General features: G+C 39.3%; 1 protein-coding gene across 1 annotated transcript; it reads right to left on the bottom strand.

Moving 5' to 3' along the window:
* Positions 1 to 8,796: 8,796 nt before the first annotated feature.
* LOC118905304 (cytochrome c oxidase subunit 7A2, mitochondrial) lies at positions 8,797 to 14,233 on the bottom strand. The gene is made up of 4 exons (XM_036871931.1): positions 14,094 to 14,233; positions 12,806 to 12,895; positions 10,380 to 10,464; positions 8,797 to 8,999 (listed from the first exon to the last, which is right to left on the bottom strand). Exons 1-4 carry the CDS (start codon positions 14,109 to 14,111, stop codon positions 8,941 to 8,943), a joined length of 252 nt encoding a protein of 83 aa, XP_036727826.1. The 5' UTR covers positions 14,112 to 14,233; the 3' UTR covers positions 8,797 to 8,940.
* Positions 14,234 to 15,322: the final 1,089 nt, after the last annotated feature.

Below are 15,322 nucleotides of genomic sequence, written 5' to 3'. Positions count from 1 at the left end.
TACTGTTAACATCTTTCCTGACACCTCCTGCCACCCTTACCTTCTTCTCACCCAAGATGACAATTCACTTCCCTCAGTATTTTAAATCTTGCTTAGTCTATTATAATATCCTCCTCACTAGCCATTCTGTCTCCACACTGCTCCATCTTAAATACCTATTGCCTAAATCTTCTGAATTTCTCCAATCATACCTCCTCCTGCCCTTGGTAGAGCCCCATCAAAAAGTCAAGAAATGCTTTAATGGATCTTTGGATGCCAAAATATGACAAATTTCAGATCCCATACATTTCAGAATTTCTCTTTCTCCTGCACTAAAATCTTGAGCAGAAGATTTATTCCGCATTTCTAGAATTAACTAGTTTTTCTCTTCTACCAAGATATTTTCCATCATTTGTTACTCTTGAAAGAAAGAACCATATCTTTAATATGTTTACCTTCTTGATTAAAGTGCATACCTGCACTTGATTGAACACACCAAGTGCATATATTATTAAATCTACAATCCAATGTTTATCATGGGTTTAATCTGTGAGAAATTCTTCAGAGCATTAGCTCCTTAAATAGAAGAAGCTATTGGTTGGCAAGGAGTGGGCCCCAAAACAAAGGGGACCAGTTATGGTACCTTTCCATTGATGGATCCTGGGCCAGAGCCCTTGCTTGAAATTTATGAACAAAAGACCAGAAATAACCCTTATTTTCTTTCAGGTATGTCCCCTCAAAATTCATATTTGAAGTCACCTCAAGGTGACTGTATTTGGAGATGGGGTCTTTATGGCAGTAATTAAGGTTAAATGAGATCATAAGAGTTGGGCTTTAATCCAATAAGATCGGTGCCACTTATAAGAAGAAGAGACACCAGAGCACTCTCTCCCCACACCACAGTGGAAGGATCACGTGAGGACGCAGTGAGGTGACCACCTGCAAGCCAGGAAGAAAGCTCTCACAAGGAAGCAAATAGGCCATCACCTTGATCTTGGACTTCCCAGAAAGAAAGAAGTTGAAAATGTCTCAAAGAAATGGATTATAATAATTAATATTGTTATAATGTCCATACTACCCAAAGCAATCTACAGATATAATGCAATCATTATCAAAATACCAATGGCATTATTCATAGAACCAGAACAAATAATTTTAAAATGTGTATAGAAATACATGAGACCCTGAATAGTCAAAATATTCTTAAGAAAAAAGAACAAAGCTGGAGATATCATGCTCCCTAATTTCAGACTCTACTACAAAGCTATACTAATCCAAACTGTATGGAACTGGCAGAAAAACAGACACACAGACCAGTGGAACAGAATAGAGAGCCTAGAAATAAACCCATGCTTATATGGTCAATTAATTTATGATAAAGGAGGCAAGAATATACAATGGGGAAAAGACAGTCTCTTCAATAAAGTGTTGGGAAAACCAGACAACTACATGCAAAAGAATTAAACTGGACCACTTTCTTACACCATATACGCAAATAAACGCAACATTGATTAAAGACTTAAATGTAAGTTCTGCTAGTAGAAAACTCCTAGAAGAAAACATTAACCGTACACTCTTTGACATCAGTCTCAGCAATATTTTTTTTGCATCTGTCTCCTCAGGCAAGGGAATCAAAAGCAAAAATAAACAAAGGGGATCTAATCAAACTTAAAAGCTTTTGAACAACAAAGGAAACCATGAACAAAATGAAAAGGCAACCTACTAAATGGGAGAAGATATCTGCAAACATTATGTCTGATAAGGGGTTAATATTCAAAATATATTTTTAAAAACTCATACAACTCAATATCAAAAAAAGCAATCCAATTAAAAAAAATAAGCAGAGGACCTAAATAGGCATTTTTCCAAAGAAGACACACAGGCAGCCAACAGGCACATGAAAAGAGGCTCAACATCGCTAATCATCAGGGAAATGCAAATCAAAACCACAATATCACCCACACCTGTCAGAATGGCTATCATCAAAAAGGCAAGAAACAGCAAGTGTTGGCGAGGTTGTGTCTGGAAATGTAAATTGGTACAGTCAGTATGGAAAACAAAAATTAAAAATAAAACTGTCATACAATCTAGCAATTCCACACCTGGGTATTTATCCAAAGAAAATGAAAACATTAATTGGAAAAGATACATGAACGTATGTGTTCATAGCAGTATTATTTACAATAGCCAAGATATGGAAAACAACTAAGTGCCCACCATTGGACGAATGGATAAAGATGTGCCATATATACACAGTGGAATATTCCTCAGTCATAAAAAAGAATAAAGTTTTGCCATTGCAACAATATGGGTGGATCTGGGGGGTATTATGCTTAGTGCAATAAATCAGACAGAGAAGGACAAATACTGTATGTTTTCACGTACATGTGGAATCTAAAAAATAAAACAAACAAACAAATAGAACAGAAACAGACTCAAAGATACAGAGAACAAAATAGTGTTTACCAGGGCAGAGTGGGGTTGGGGGAGGGGAAAAATAGGTGAAGGGGATTAAAAGGTACAAGCAACTAGGTATAAAATAAATAACTTACAAGGATATAATGTACAGCACATGGAATATAGTCAATGTTTTATAGTAACTTTGTATGAAGTGAAATCTAAAAATATCAAATTACTATACTGTACACCTGAAACTGATACAATGTTGTAAGTCAACTATACTTCAATTAAAAATTAAAATAAATACAAATAAATAAATAATCATTACAATGATCATTAGGATAGAATCAAGGTGGGAAATGACCAGATTCTAAAGATGAATTTTTGTGACCAAAACAGTCACAACGATTCATCACATTCTGACTTCCCAAAGAAGATACTGTTTTAAGAAAAAGCACCATGGGAAAAGTATCCAATAGTAATGGCCATGAATAAAACATTTAGCACATTAATTGGGGTAAAATGGCCTGGAAAGAGATTAACAAGGCCAAACAAAGACATTCGCCTTTAATCATCAGAATAACACCAGAGAATACTTTTAGCAACTCCCCAGAGGGAAGATGACAGCCTCCTACAAGAGGTCAATGAAGATCTGACCTAGTCTCAGAATTAAGGGAAACAGCCCATCTTTCATTATACTAATGGAACATTTATAATTGGAAACCAGTGATCACATAATTAGAAATCAAAAATGAAAGCCATACAAGTATATACATACACACACATTTATTATATTCTAGCACTAAGGCTGCAGAATCTAATACTGTGATCTCCTCTTCCTCTGGCAAACTTCATGTGTGCTTTGAAATACCCATTTCGGTAGACAGCTCTCTAGTTTCCAAGCAATTTATTTGTAAACATTTAATCATGACCTCCCTCTGGTGTATTATACTAGGATAAACATTTAGAAAACGTCTTATGTTTTGATTGGTTTTCCTCACTAATGAGTTCTTCAAAATATCCCTGACTTGGAGTTGCTTTAAAATGTATATATATATATATATATATATTAGAAGCAACTGTAAAACTATAATTTCAATAGAGACAGGCAGTCAGAGCAGATACATGGTCAGCTTCACGGGAATCACAGAGGAGAGAGAGAGAATAAAAAATTGCCAGTCATTAAGATGCAGACTTACCAAACATAACCAGTGAATCAGCAGTGTTCACGCAGAATGAAGTCTATGAGGGAACCAACTAGTACAGTTGTCCTAAGTATTTTTTTCTTCTTTCCCCATCTAAGAAGTAACATGGTACATAGTGGATTTTAAAAATGGGATTCGGAATAAGATAGATTTTGATTTGGGATCAGGTTCAAACATAACTGCTGTGTGTTTGATCTCCCCTTAACTGTATTTCCTCAGCTTCTAGTTCTTGCTAATAACAGTGACAACAGCTGTCTGGAACAGAATATTCACCTACTAGTTTCTGTTTAGACTTTTGGATAAATCAATGCTATGGTTATCAGACTGTGCTGTGTAACATGAAACCAGAAAAAAAGCCATCTGGACCCTGAGTGTAGGAAGAGGGCCAGGTGTTGTGTTGGTCACGGGGGAAGAGATAACCACTGCTGCCGTCTTTCTCCAGCTCCCTGTGTTCCAACAGCACTGGTCTTCTATCTGCAATTCAAAGAGGCAAAGCAAGTTCCCTTTCCCCTCAATGCTTTTCTCCTGACTTTTAGCACAGTAGACTCCTTCTTTTCTGGTCTTGTTTCAAATGTCACTTCATCTGAGGCCTTTTCTAGCTTCCACTCCGGCACTTTTCCTGAGATCACACTGTTGATTCCTTTACAGCCGTTCCCATTGTAGACCATTACCATGCTTATGAATTTATTTACTGTCTATGCCCACTGACTAGAATGTAAGTTCCATAGAAGAGCTTGCTGGTCTAGTTCACAGTTGTATTCTCAGAGCTGAGAACAGTGCCTTACACAAAGTAGGCTTTCAGTAAGTAATTGTTGGATGGATGGATGGATGGATGGATGGATGGATGGATGGATGGATGGATGGAGAAGGGCAAGGTCTAAGTGGCTGATGAGTAAAACTCCTCCTCTGTTCATAATCCGACCGCCTTCCATTGCCTCCATCACTCCTTTCCTGAAGAGCTGCACGAGGCTTCCTGGTGGGTCTGCCTGCTTCTACCTTGGGTCCCCTATGGTCTATTTCAACATGACACCCAAGCCAGTCCTCTTTAGAACATATAAGTCTCTCTTCTGTGAGAAACTCTGCAATGGCTCCCCATACCACTCAGAGTAAAAGCCCAAGTCCTGACAATAGCCTGCAAGGCCCTCCTTGGTTCGATCTCTTCTTACCTCTCTCACTCAGTCAGCCATAACTGCTCCTGCCTTCTTGTTCTTGAACATGCTGGGCACATTAGGGCACCCGCTCTAAGCTGCTCCCTCTTCCTTTAATGCCCTTTCCCTATATATCTGCTTGACCGGCTCCCTCACCTCTACAGCTTTTATTTGAATCTAACCACCCCATTGAAACCCATCTTCATACCCCATTTACTGCTACACCCAGTCAGCCCACGCCCACGCCAGCTGTCCCCTTTGGTCTTTCTTCCCCATAGAATTGATTACCTACTAACATACTGTACAATTTATTTGTACGTTTTATCGTCTTCCCTGCTACCCCTCACTAAAATGTAAACTCTATGAGGGCAGGAATGTGCATATTTTGCTCACCAATGATCCCCAGGCACCCACAACAGTGTCTGGCACCCAGTAGGTACTCAATATCTGTTAACTTGCATTACTGATCTTGAAATATATGTAGAAGCAAAGTCCTGGGTAGTGGATCATGACATGTTGCTTACAGGACCCAGGCAGTGGGAGTCCCAAGCTGGAAGCCTGTGAAACTGGCAGCTTTGGGGAACTTGTGCATAACTATCTCAAACGGCAGGAAGGGTTCTGCAAACCCTGAACCAAATTGGCTATACCAGCACTGTAATTCTTAATCATTCTTGTATTCTCTGTATCTATTTGCATTTACAGTGCATTGAACCATTCCTGTCTGCTATGAGAAACCAGTAACGGCTGCCTTTATTAAGCACCTAACTATGGTTTAGTGTAAATGGTAGAAGTGTGCTCCTATTAGATGGTATGATATAGACGGGAAACTCAGGAAATCCTGCTTTGGTTGGTTCCTGGTTGAGAAACCTACCTGAACTAACTTAAGCACAAAAAGAAAGTTATTGGACGAGGAAATGCAACCAAGCCTACCAGCAGGCATGGCTGTGGGCATCAGAAACAACTAGAAGTAGGAACCAAAATGCTCCTAGGTCCTGTCCTGTCTCCTCCAGTGTGGACTTCATTCTTCGAAAAAACAAACTGGCTGGGGGAGAGACTATTAGTTGTCAGCTCAATACCCAGTCTCACCTTCTTATTAAACAGAACTCCAATTCTGCTTGGCAATATGCCCATTTGAGACATTTCTTGGCCTCCTTGAATGCAGGCATGGTCATGTGGCAGAACATCTGGCCAAAGGGATATAAGTTTAAGTCTCTGTGTGGGGCTTCGGAGGCTCTTTAAAGAGAGCTCGCTTGTTTAGCACGTGCTCTTTTCACCAATGCTTCTTCCTGCAGGGAAACAAACACGATAGCAGGAACTGCAGCAACCATCTTACAAGGAGAACGAAAGCCATACACTAAGGATAGCAGAGCCAAAAGAAGGCACCCAGGACATGCATCAAAGTGTGAACCTCTCCTACCAGCCCTGACCAGCCCATGGTCCCTGCTCTGTGCCAAGTTGATAGGGATATGAGTTGAAAAGGTACAGTTGCTTCTCTCAGAGAGCTAACAATAGAAGTACCTAGCATTTATTGCACGCTCGGTATGTGTCAGAAACCATTTTTCGTGCTTTACTTGCATTAGAATGACCACGTGCACTAGGCATTATTCCATTTATGCAGATGAGGATACAAGTTTAGCAAGGTTGGTCGGCCACCCAAGGTCATCTAATCCAAGGGTTGAAGCTGGGTCTTCTGACTCCATGATCTGTAATTAACTACAATGCTACACTGGTTCCCAGTCTTATCAACAATTATAACTCAAATTTGAGTTCAGATTCAGAGGCATGAAACTCTTGATAAAGATTGAGTACAGGGAACGTTGGGAGCAAAGGGAAGAATGTCAAAGTTTCCAGCAGAATCGGGGGTGCTTTCCCAGATTCTCAGTCAAGAACGAGTATGCACGCACCAAGAAGGGCACCGTGGCTGGTGATGAGTGCCAACTTTAGATCTCATTTATAAAATGGAAGAGACAGATGTTAAGTAGGTAGGTAGGTTGCAAGTTATACAGAGGGATCAATGTGAAACTGAATAAAGGAACTGGAGACTGTACAGATCACTCTTCTCAGAAGCCTGACAGGGCAGGGGATGGAAGTCTGTAGGGCATTCGTATTTGCATACGATGCTACCAGCAGTGCACTGAAGCTATCCCAGCCAATATAATTAAACACCTGGTAAGATGAAGCATACTAGAAAGACCATGAACTTTAAGAATCAGATAAAAACGGACTTGGAAATCGTGCTGCCATTTATTTGTAGCTTTGGGTAAACTGCATGCCCCGAGTTTTCATTTTTTCGATGTAACTTCATCTAGAACAGCTAGACTACAAACCGGATTCTGAGCACGGTACTAATTGTAACAAAGTTTCACTTAAATATATTTCCCATGGCGTTTATATTAGTGGGATAATATCATCAGAGAATTTCTTCCATTTAGTAGCAGATACTATTCTCAAAAGGATAATAACGTGGTCAAGATACAAAGGAGATTGGAACGATAGTTGTTGTTTCCTGAAGGCCACATTTGCAATACTTCTTATGGACTCTATTCTATGGACATTTGGTTATTCTTTGAATCAGTCATAGTTATCTCTTACTAAACGCTAAGAGCAGCAGATAATTTCATGGGCTCCTATCCAGCAACCCCTCTTCTGAGACCTCACCCCGTGTCCCCTCCCCACCTCCACCCCTGCTGACAATGTAGAATTTTTGGATGAAGGGCAAAAACTTAATCACAGCATTTAAAAATATTTTAAAGTCTCTTAAGCATTTAACCTACTCCTACTTTATCCAATCTTGTCATGTTAATTGAACATTTTGGCATTAAAAAAAAGTTTTAATTGTCTGACTAGGTTACACCAGAAATAGAAAAGCACCTCTCACAGCATCAAGAGCTGAAGGTTGTAGAAGATACCAAGATGTTCTTCCTTTTTATTGCACAAAAGTATCTTTCACATCATGTTATAAAAGCATTTCAAATCACATTGATGAAATTCTCCTTTGTACGATGCTGATAAATATAGCTTGTTTCAAAATATTATCACTGGTTGCTTTTTAGCTCTGAATCATAGAATTGGACCAGATTCCAGGCCTGCTTAAGATATTTCTCAGCATTTAGAAATGTCTAACAATATTCATTCCACTCCCTTCAAAAGCAGTGTTCTCTGCTGATGTTAGTAATGAGATTCTGTAAGAGGCTGGGCGGATTCCTGTATTCAGTGGCAGGTTAGATATATGGCTAGCCAAGATCTTTCTAATTTTCAAGACTCAAGGCTGAAACACCTTTCATTAGGTACCTCTTGAGATGGATTTGTACCATAAGCCTCAAAGGAAAAGACTTAGTTTGGTATTTCAGACTTGACTCCATTTTTCTAACTATATTAGTTTTCTCAATTTTATCCAGAAATTGAAGCTTTTATAAAACCCTTACTCATAGATTTCCCCTAGATCTGACGCATCTAGACTCTTAATCTTCATACCGTTACAAATGCACACCTTGCAGAGGAGATGACAAAGTCTGACTCCTTCCGTTCCCCCAGAAGATAACTTTTACAAATGAACTAAGTATTTTAAGGAAAGGTACACTGTTATGTTATGGATTAAACTAACATAACAGAAGCCCATTCTGAGTGTGAAAAGAACAAATACTGGATTATTTTACAGCTATTCTACTAAAGCCTACTCTAAACTGTGGAATACATCCAATATTCTTAAACATAAACACACACAGCTAAGAGAGAAAAAAAGAAACTTGAACCCCATGAGCCAAAAATAACCTGCTTCCACTAACCCTAGGTGCTAGCATATCCCAGGATACAGCACAGCAGGGAAGAGAGGGGAGGGGAAGACTCAAAGAAACATGCACTCCGAGTGTCAAGCTTAATTAAAAGCTGAAGACCATCCCCTGTTGTAATTCTAAGCTGCTAAAAGTAAAATTTCACTAAAATAATACCAGAAGGGTACCATATATAACCTAATGACAAAAGAATCGCTTTTTCCTCCTTACCTAAGGTTTATAAGGCTGCTATTACTGGTATAATGTATCCTAAAGTGATAACATAAAACAAAGCATGGTAAAGACTGCTTTATTGGTGGCAGGCAGTACAAGTCAATAAATATTGATCCCCAAAGAACTCAAGTTAGTTATCAGATACTGGTCCACAGAGAGCTGAATGGAGTTGAAGCAACTGACTGCTGGGAGGATAAACTGAGGTCAACCCTGCTTCTTGGGGAATGAAGCCACAGCCAGCTGGTAGATGGCATATGCTGTTCCTGAAATATAAAAAGAAGGAAGTAAGAACGTAACAGGAAATCCTCAGGCTTAAATGTATAAACCCAATATCCCAGCTAAAAAGTTGTAAGATCAAGAGGCAAGGCTGGTATTAAGACTACTTTTACGGGAACATACAGAAGTATTTTGATAGGTGCTGGCAAAATTTAAAATAAATACATACCAAACACGTTTAATCTGGTTTTAATAGTACTTAACTTGTATACAAAGTGTTCGATGCAGCACAGTAATGTTATTTGTTAACGTAATGACATGTAAAAATTTTAGAATAAGATTAAGAACATATAACCTAAGATTGCCTGAGAAATGCTAAGAATGATTCAAAAGCCAAAAGAGGTCAAACAGACAAAGCCTTCCCTGAAGTGCATTATCAATATAAAACCAAGCAAGAGTGACATACAATTTTTAATCAAATTTGAAGTACGAATTTCTAATAACTGGAAATTTATTTTTAAAACTAATTACCAAAACGTCTACGCAATAGTCACACCGGCCAACAGGAATTTAGGACTTTACCTTAAGAAAGCCCAAACGTCACTATCCGCTTGCTGTCCATAAAATGTCCCTTCACTGCATTCAATTCAAGCCAAAGAAGGCACCTTGGCATACACAAGGGGACTTTGTGATTAGGGTCCAAATACCAGCTCTTCCAGAGAAGCAATATTAGCTGGGTAATTAACAGAATTTCTCCATCTTTGAAACGAGGATACATTACAGACTTGACACAAGGGTTACAGAAACCCACGTATGTGGCACTCCTACCAATAGGATGAGCACACAGTAATCACTCTAATACCGTTTCCCTTTCTCCCCCCAGGGAGCAAGCACTCCGATTCCTAACTCTGCCCCTAGCACGCTGATTTGTGATATTCCACTGCTAACATTGAATAACGGACCTGCCCAATCCACAGAAAAAAATATCAAAGCACTTTACACGCAGTAAAAGTATTGTGCTGTACAAGGTTTTATTTGTCATAAATATGTATGTACAGGGATTAGATGTAAAGTGTATTATACATCATAGTCAAGATATTTAAGAACCCCTGTTATAGGAGATGGGACAGAGCAGCTATCTTTGGCTCTTCCGAAGGCCTGCAGGGCCACCAGTGGCACATTCCAAAAGCCACCTCTATCACAAGACAGTTATCAAACTTTATTGGTTTATTTTTTTAAAAAGACATTAAAACGTTCTTATACAGTATGTGTCAAGCACCTTCGTGAGTCATTATACGTAAAGCAGTGGGACCTCAGGTTCTGGGGACAGACTGCCTGTGTTAACATGCTGGCACAGCGAGCGCGACGGTGCTGTTAGTTACCGCTACTATGACTTTGCTGTAGAGCAAGCATTCCAAATGTCTTACCAGCAACCGTGAGGATCATGGTGGTTCTGTACAGGAGGGCATCAGCTACCCCGCCCTTTAGATGCACTGGGATTCCATTATCCTCCTAGGTTAAAACAAATAATAATGAACGTGTGCCATCTGTTTCCAGCTAAATGAAAAAGACTAATCCATTCGTATAAAATTAAGTGGCTTCTTAAACCCCTGGAATTGAAATATTTTAAATATCGAAATTAAAAAGGACTACCCTTTTCCTGAATCTTTCTCTACTGCAACTACTTTTAAAATAAAAACTCCTAAAAATCAACATTCTTTCTTTCAAAGTTAATCTGAGATCTAATAAAATGTCCTTTCCAAAGAACATATAAACAGTAAAGCTGTGAAAATATATTCATTGAGTTCATCAATTTAATTATTAAAAAAGCAATAATCATCACGCTTTGGTCATAGGTAAGATCTTTTTTTCCCTTAAAAAAAAAGGAGAGAGAGTTTTGGTTTCTAACCCTAAATTATATCCTTAGTCTCCCGGTCCAGCACCTGGCATAGAGTAGGATACTTAACACATCTGTTAAATATAAGTATTTTATTTTTATGCAGCATACATAATACTTGTTTTTTAACCACTTAAAATTTTCTTTATGAAAAATCAGAGATCACAATTAAACAAAAAAATCACTGATAACCTAACTACTTATAAAGGTAAGTGCTCTGTCCCACTAAGTCTTTCCTCATGAGAAAACCACTGTTAACACATATTAATACATATCCTTAATTTTTTAAAACTTGTATTGTCATAGCTTCTAATTTATGCACATACTTGTTTAATACACAAAATGAGATTATGCTATATAATGGCCTATCACAGATTTTTCACTCAACATTATCTTAAAAACCATCTAGCCCATTTAAACCTACTTTGTTCCTTTTAATGGCTACACAGCATTCCACTGTGCAAAAAATAAAATTACATTAGCCAATCCTTTATTAATGGGTATTTAGGTTGTTGGGTTTTTTTGAGATTAAACTCCCATAATGAATAATAGCCTATTTCCTATTTTTATATATTTATGCTACTATTCTGTAGGAAAGATTCTTAAAATGGGAGTCCTGGATGATAGGATATGTACAATAATTTGCTTCTAATACTTTCAAATACTCTAAAATTTCTGTACCAATACTACTTCCTAGCATGTATCAACGTACTGTATAGGAACGCACTTATCTCCCACACCTGGCTAACATAACCTATTTTAAATCTTCTAAAATTTTGACAATCGAACAGGGAAAAAAAGTAGCAACTTGTCATTTTAATTTGCATTTCTTACTGATTTGTAGGAGCTCTCTGTATGCTAAGGATATTAACTTTTTGTTAATATTAAAAATTTTGTTAATTTAAAAATTTTTCCCTCAATTTGTCACTTACCTCAATTTGTACCATAAGTACATTTAAAATTTTCATGTCACCAAACCTTGCAATTTTTCTCCTTTACAGCTTCTAGGCTTTGTAAAGACTTTCTTAAGATGACCCCTAAGATTAAACCTGATTGTGGTAATCATTCATAGATACATTAAATATCACATTGTTTGTACACCTTAAAAAAAAAATCAGGTACAACCTAAATACAAACTATTTATTTATATTTTCTTTCTTTCTTTCTTTCTTTCTTTGTGTCAGGTCTTAGTTGCGGCACGCGGGATCTTCGTTGTGGCATGCGGGATCTTCGTTGTGGTGCGTGGGCCTCTCTCTAGTTGTGGCGCGTGGGCTCAGTAGTTGCGGTGCATGGTCTTAGTTCCCCCAGGGCAGGAAGGATCTTAGTTCCCCCATCCCCAGGGATCAAACCCGCGTCCCTTGCATAGGACAGCAGATTCTCAACCACTGGACCACCAGGGAATTCCCAATACTTACGATTTTTACTTGTTAATCATACCTCAATAAGCTGGGGAAAAATTCTCCTATATTTTCTTTTAATATTTTTTGAGGGAGAAGTATTTACATCTGCAATTAATCTTTTAACACACAATACAGAACGGATATAACTTTACTTTCTTCAAAACAGCCACCCAATTTTTCCATTCCCCACTGACATGAAATAGCACCTTTAACATATATCAAGTTTCTACATATATTAATGTATTTGTTCTGTTTCTGGGCTCTTTCTATGGTCTATTTGTCTATTACTGTGCAGCTACCCCGAAGAGTGCCAACGCAATGTGACTCCTCCAAAAGAAAGTGTCTTTGATCTTTACCCCCTCATTTCTTCTGCTTTCCTAAGGGCCTCTTGGTTATAGCAAATGCCCAGTTAGCTATCGACAGACAGTTTCTTATTACTCTTCTGCTAATACAACAGGACTGCTAACAATCAGACGTCTCCAGATTTACCTCCTATCTCCAACTTTTGGTAATCTAATCATAACAAGTAACAATCGCCTATAAAATACTTCAGTACCTGAAACAGCTTTTGTTTCTCTGGAACTTTATTTTCAAACTGCCTGCGTGAAGCAGTACTTATGGTCCTCTGGGCAATCTGACGAAGAGCCTGAAATAAAAAAAAAATCCCTATATATTAAACAGACTTAGGGCTTAAAGAAACCTCCAAAACCAACCATTTCCAATCTTCAGTATTACAGAAAAGTGAAACTGAGAGTTAAAACATATCCGATTTGTCAATAACAAAGTCACAGACAAGCACTGAGGTTTTCCTATTTGTTGCCCGGCCACTGCTCTTTATATTATATTCTGAAGTCTCCAACCACCACATTTAAGAAGCAATTCATGTAGATTTTGAGGGGAAAAAAAATCATGATCTTAACCTGAATTGAACCAGTAGCATTATATGAGGAAAACATACTGATATACAGATATTACAGAAATAAAGAATGGTTACAAAATACACGAGGTTCGAACTTTTTTATTTAAATACTCTACCATATTATTAAAAATCTATTACTTGATATCAAAATAAACTGGCATGATTCCTACTTAATTAAAATGCTTCCCTCATTACACTTTTCCCAAAGAATTAACAGGGCATAAATCTTTTACAAGAGACTTGCATTACATATCCAGTTGAATTAAATTACAAATATGCACTCCACTTTCTAAAATAAATAATATATTGAGAAGATAAGTAAAGCTTTATTGGATAACTACCGAAGAAAACGATCACCGTTACATTTTCCTTCTCTTTTTCAAAATTTGGGGAAAATATTTCACATGCTCAAAGTCGGTGGAGGGGTGAAGGACACTGCAGAACCGCCTGATGGAAGCAACACGACCCTTCGGCCATGAATGCTCCTAAAGTGCCAGCCAAAACGGAATGGCTTGCTTTTTAAACTGCCTTCTGATGCTCACAAAGCCCAGAGTCACTGAAACTCAAACCTCTCGGTATCAGAGGAACATCCTCTGCTGACGCTTCCGGGTATCAGAAACTTCCCACCCGCACCCACAAGATTAGGGGTGGCGACTAGGAACCCAAGGCTTGTCTAACGCACAATCCTCTGGTCACCTCCCCAGCTTCTCCACTCCTTACAACTACCCAGCACAGCTTGCGGGCAAGTGGGATCCATGGAAGGGAAGGAAGGTCAAGCGAAAAGGACACGGACCAAGGTGACCTGCGAAGCCGCCCTCTCCCTCTCTCCTTCCCTCCCAGGAGAGGCTTTCCTGTCGCGACCCTCTAGCCTCCGCTCCCAACCCTCCCGCCCCACATCCCGAATGCCAGCCGAGAAGCTCCTCACCAGCACACTCCGCAGCATCTTGGCTCCGTTACTGCCCACCAACTGCGAGAACTGAACACCAGGAACGAAGATCCACACGCCGGAACCGGAACTACCTTCTGGCTTTGCGCAAGCGCCTGGAATCTAAATAGTTCCGGGCGGAGGCGGGACTTGCTCCTAATCATAGAGAGCGGAAGAAAAGAGAGAGCGGCCGGGCGGCTGTGGCCGCTCTAGCCGGCGGGCTGTCTCTGCGCCTCGACCTTGCTCTTGAGCCGCAGGTTACCCCGGGGGCGGAGGCTGGGTAGAAACGAACGACTTTTGAGACCTGAGAGGCAGGGAGCGAGGCATTACGTACTCGTTTAACTAGCTTAGACAAAACTAATGTGAGACCAGGCTATCGAAGAAAATTAGTGTGTGTATTTTGAACGAGAAGACGTAAAACTCTGAGCAACCTTTGAGCCACTGTTTAGAACGCTGGTTTGGCCGGACTCTATAAACTGTGAAGCTGGATGAAATACAAAACAAAAAGTATAACTTGTCTTACACGGATACAATCAGCTTTTTCCACTGTTGTGAGGACGTACTGTTCCGTGTGCTGAGAGCGTGCGGTGTAGAGCTGCGTCGGGATACTAGTTTTTATCTTGCTGCACCTTTGGCTGCTGCAGAACTCCCCGTGCAGGAAGCTCTCCCACAGTGTCGCCAAAGTGTGGAAGCTGTTCACTCGTTTCTCGGAGTCTGGGAGAACGCGGAAAAGAGGGGGGAATTTTAATTGGGGGACCAGAAATGGGAGGGCAAATCTGGACTCCTGAGTCTTGCTGTCTCAGGCTAGCAGGGCACTTTCCGTGGCTGGAGTTGCCAGGCACAGCAATTATTGTACAGATACCAATTGTGCTTAAATAATGCCACGTTACAAGTGTCTGTTACAAGTGCCCACCCTCAAGCGGGTGTAAATACAAAAGTATCCACCCTATACTACAGTAAATATCTGTCCACCTTTTTACAAACTCATAATTATTCCATTGTCATTTCAAATAGACAGCTCATGGGTTCAGCATAGGTGAAATATGTAGATAAAATTAGTAACATTGAAATTATTATTCCTTCTAATCTTTAGGCTTAGACCCACCAAGTTACTTGTTCCCAGTTCAAGTTTTTTTCCTCACCGATTTTAGTACCCAATTATTTATAAATTTATATATTTACAACTTACAAATACCCAATTCATCTCTTCCCTAGATTAGGACTGAAAG

This window comes from Balaenoptera musculus, chromosome 12 (genome assembly GCF_009873245.2).
Source record: "Balaenoptera musculus isolate JJ_BM4_2016_0621 chromosome 12, mBalMus1.pri.v3, whole genome shotgun sequence".
Taxonomy (NCBI): Eukaryota; Metazoa; Chordata; class Mammalia; order Artiodactyla; family Balaenopteridae; genus Balaenoptera; species Balaenoptera musculus.
The sequence above is the reverse complement of the archived record's forward strand: the minus strand, read 5'-3'. Positions and strand labels throughout refer to the sequence as shown.

What these genes read in the sequence shown, in the direction of transcription:
- LOC118905304 (XM_036871931.1), bottom strand. An exon ending in AGAAACAAAAGCTGTTTCAG is followed by an intron (nt 10,465 to 12,805) that starts GTACTGAAGTAT and finishes GTTTTAACCTAG; the next exon opens with GAGGATAATGGAATCCCAGT. An exon ending in CATGATCCTCACGGTTGCTG is followed by an intron (nt 9,000 to 10,379) that starts GTAAGACATTTG and finishes TTTATATTTCAG; the next exon opens with GAACAGCATATGCCATCTAC.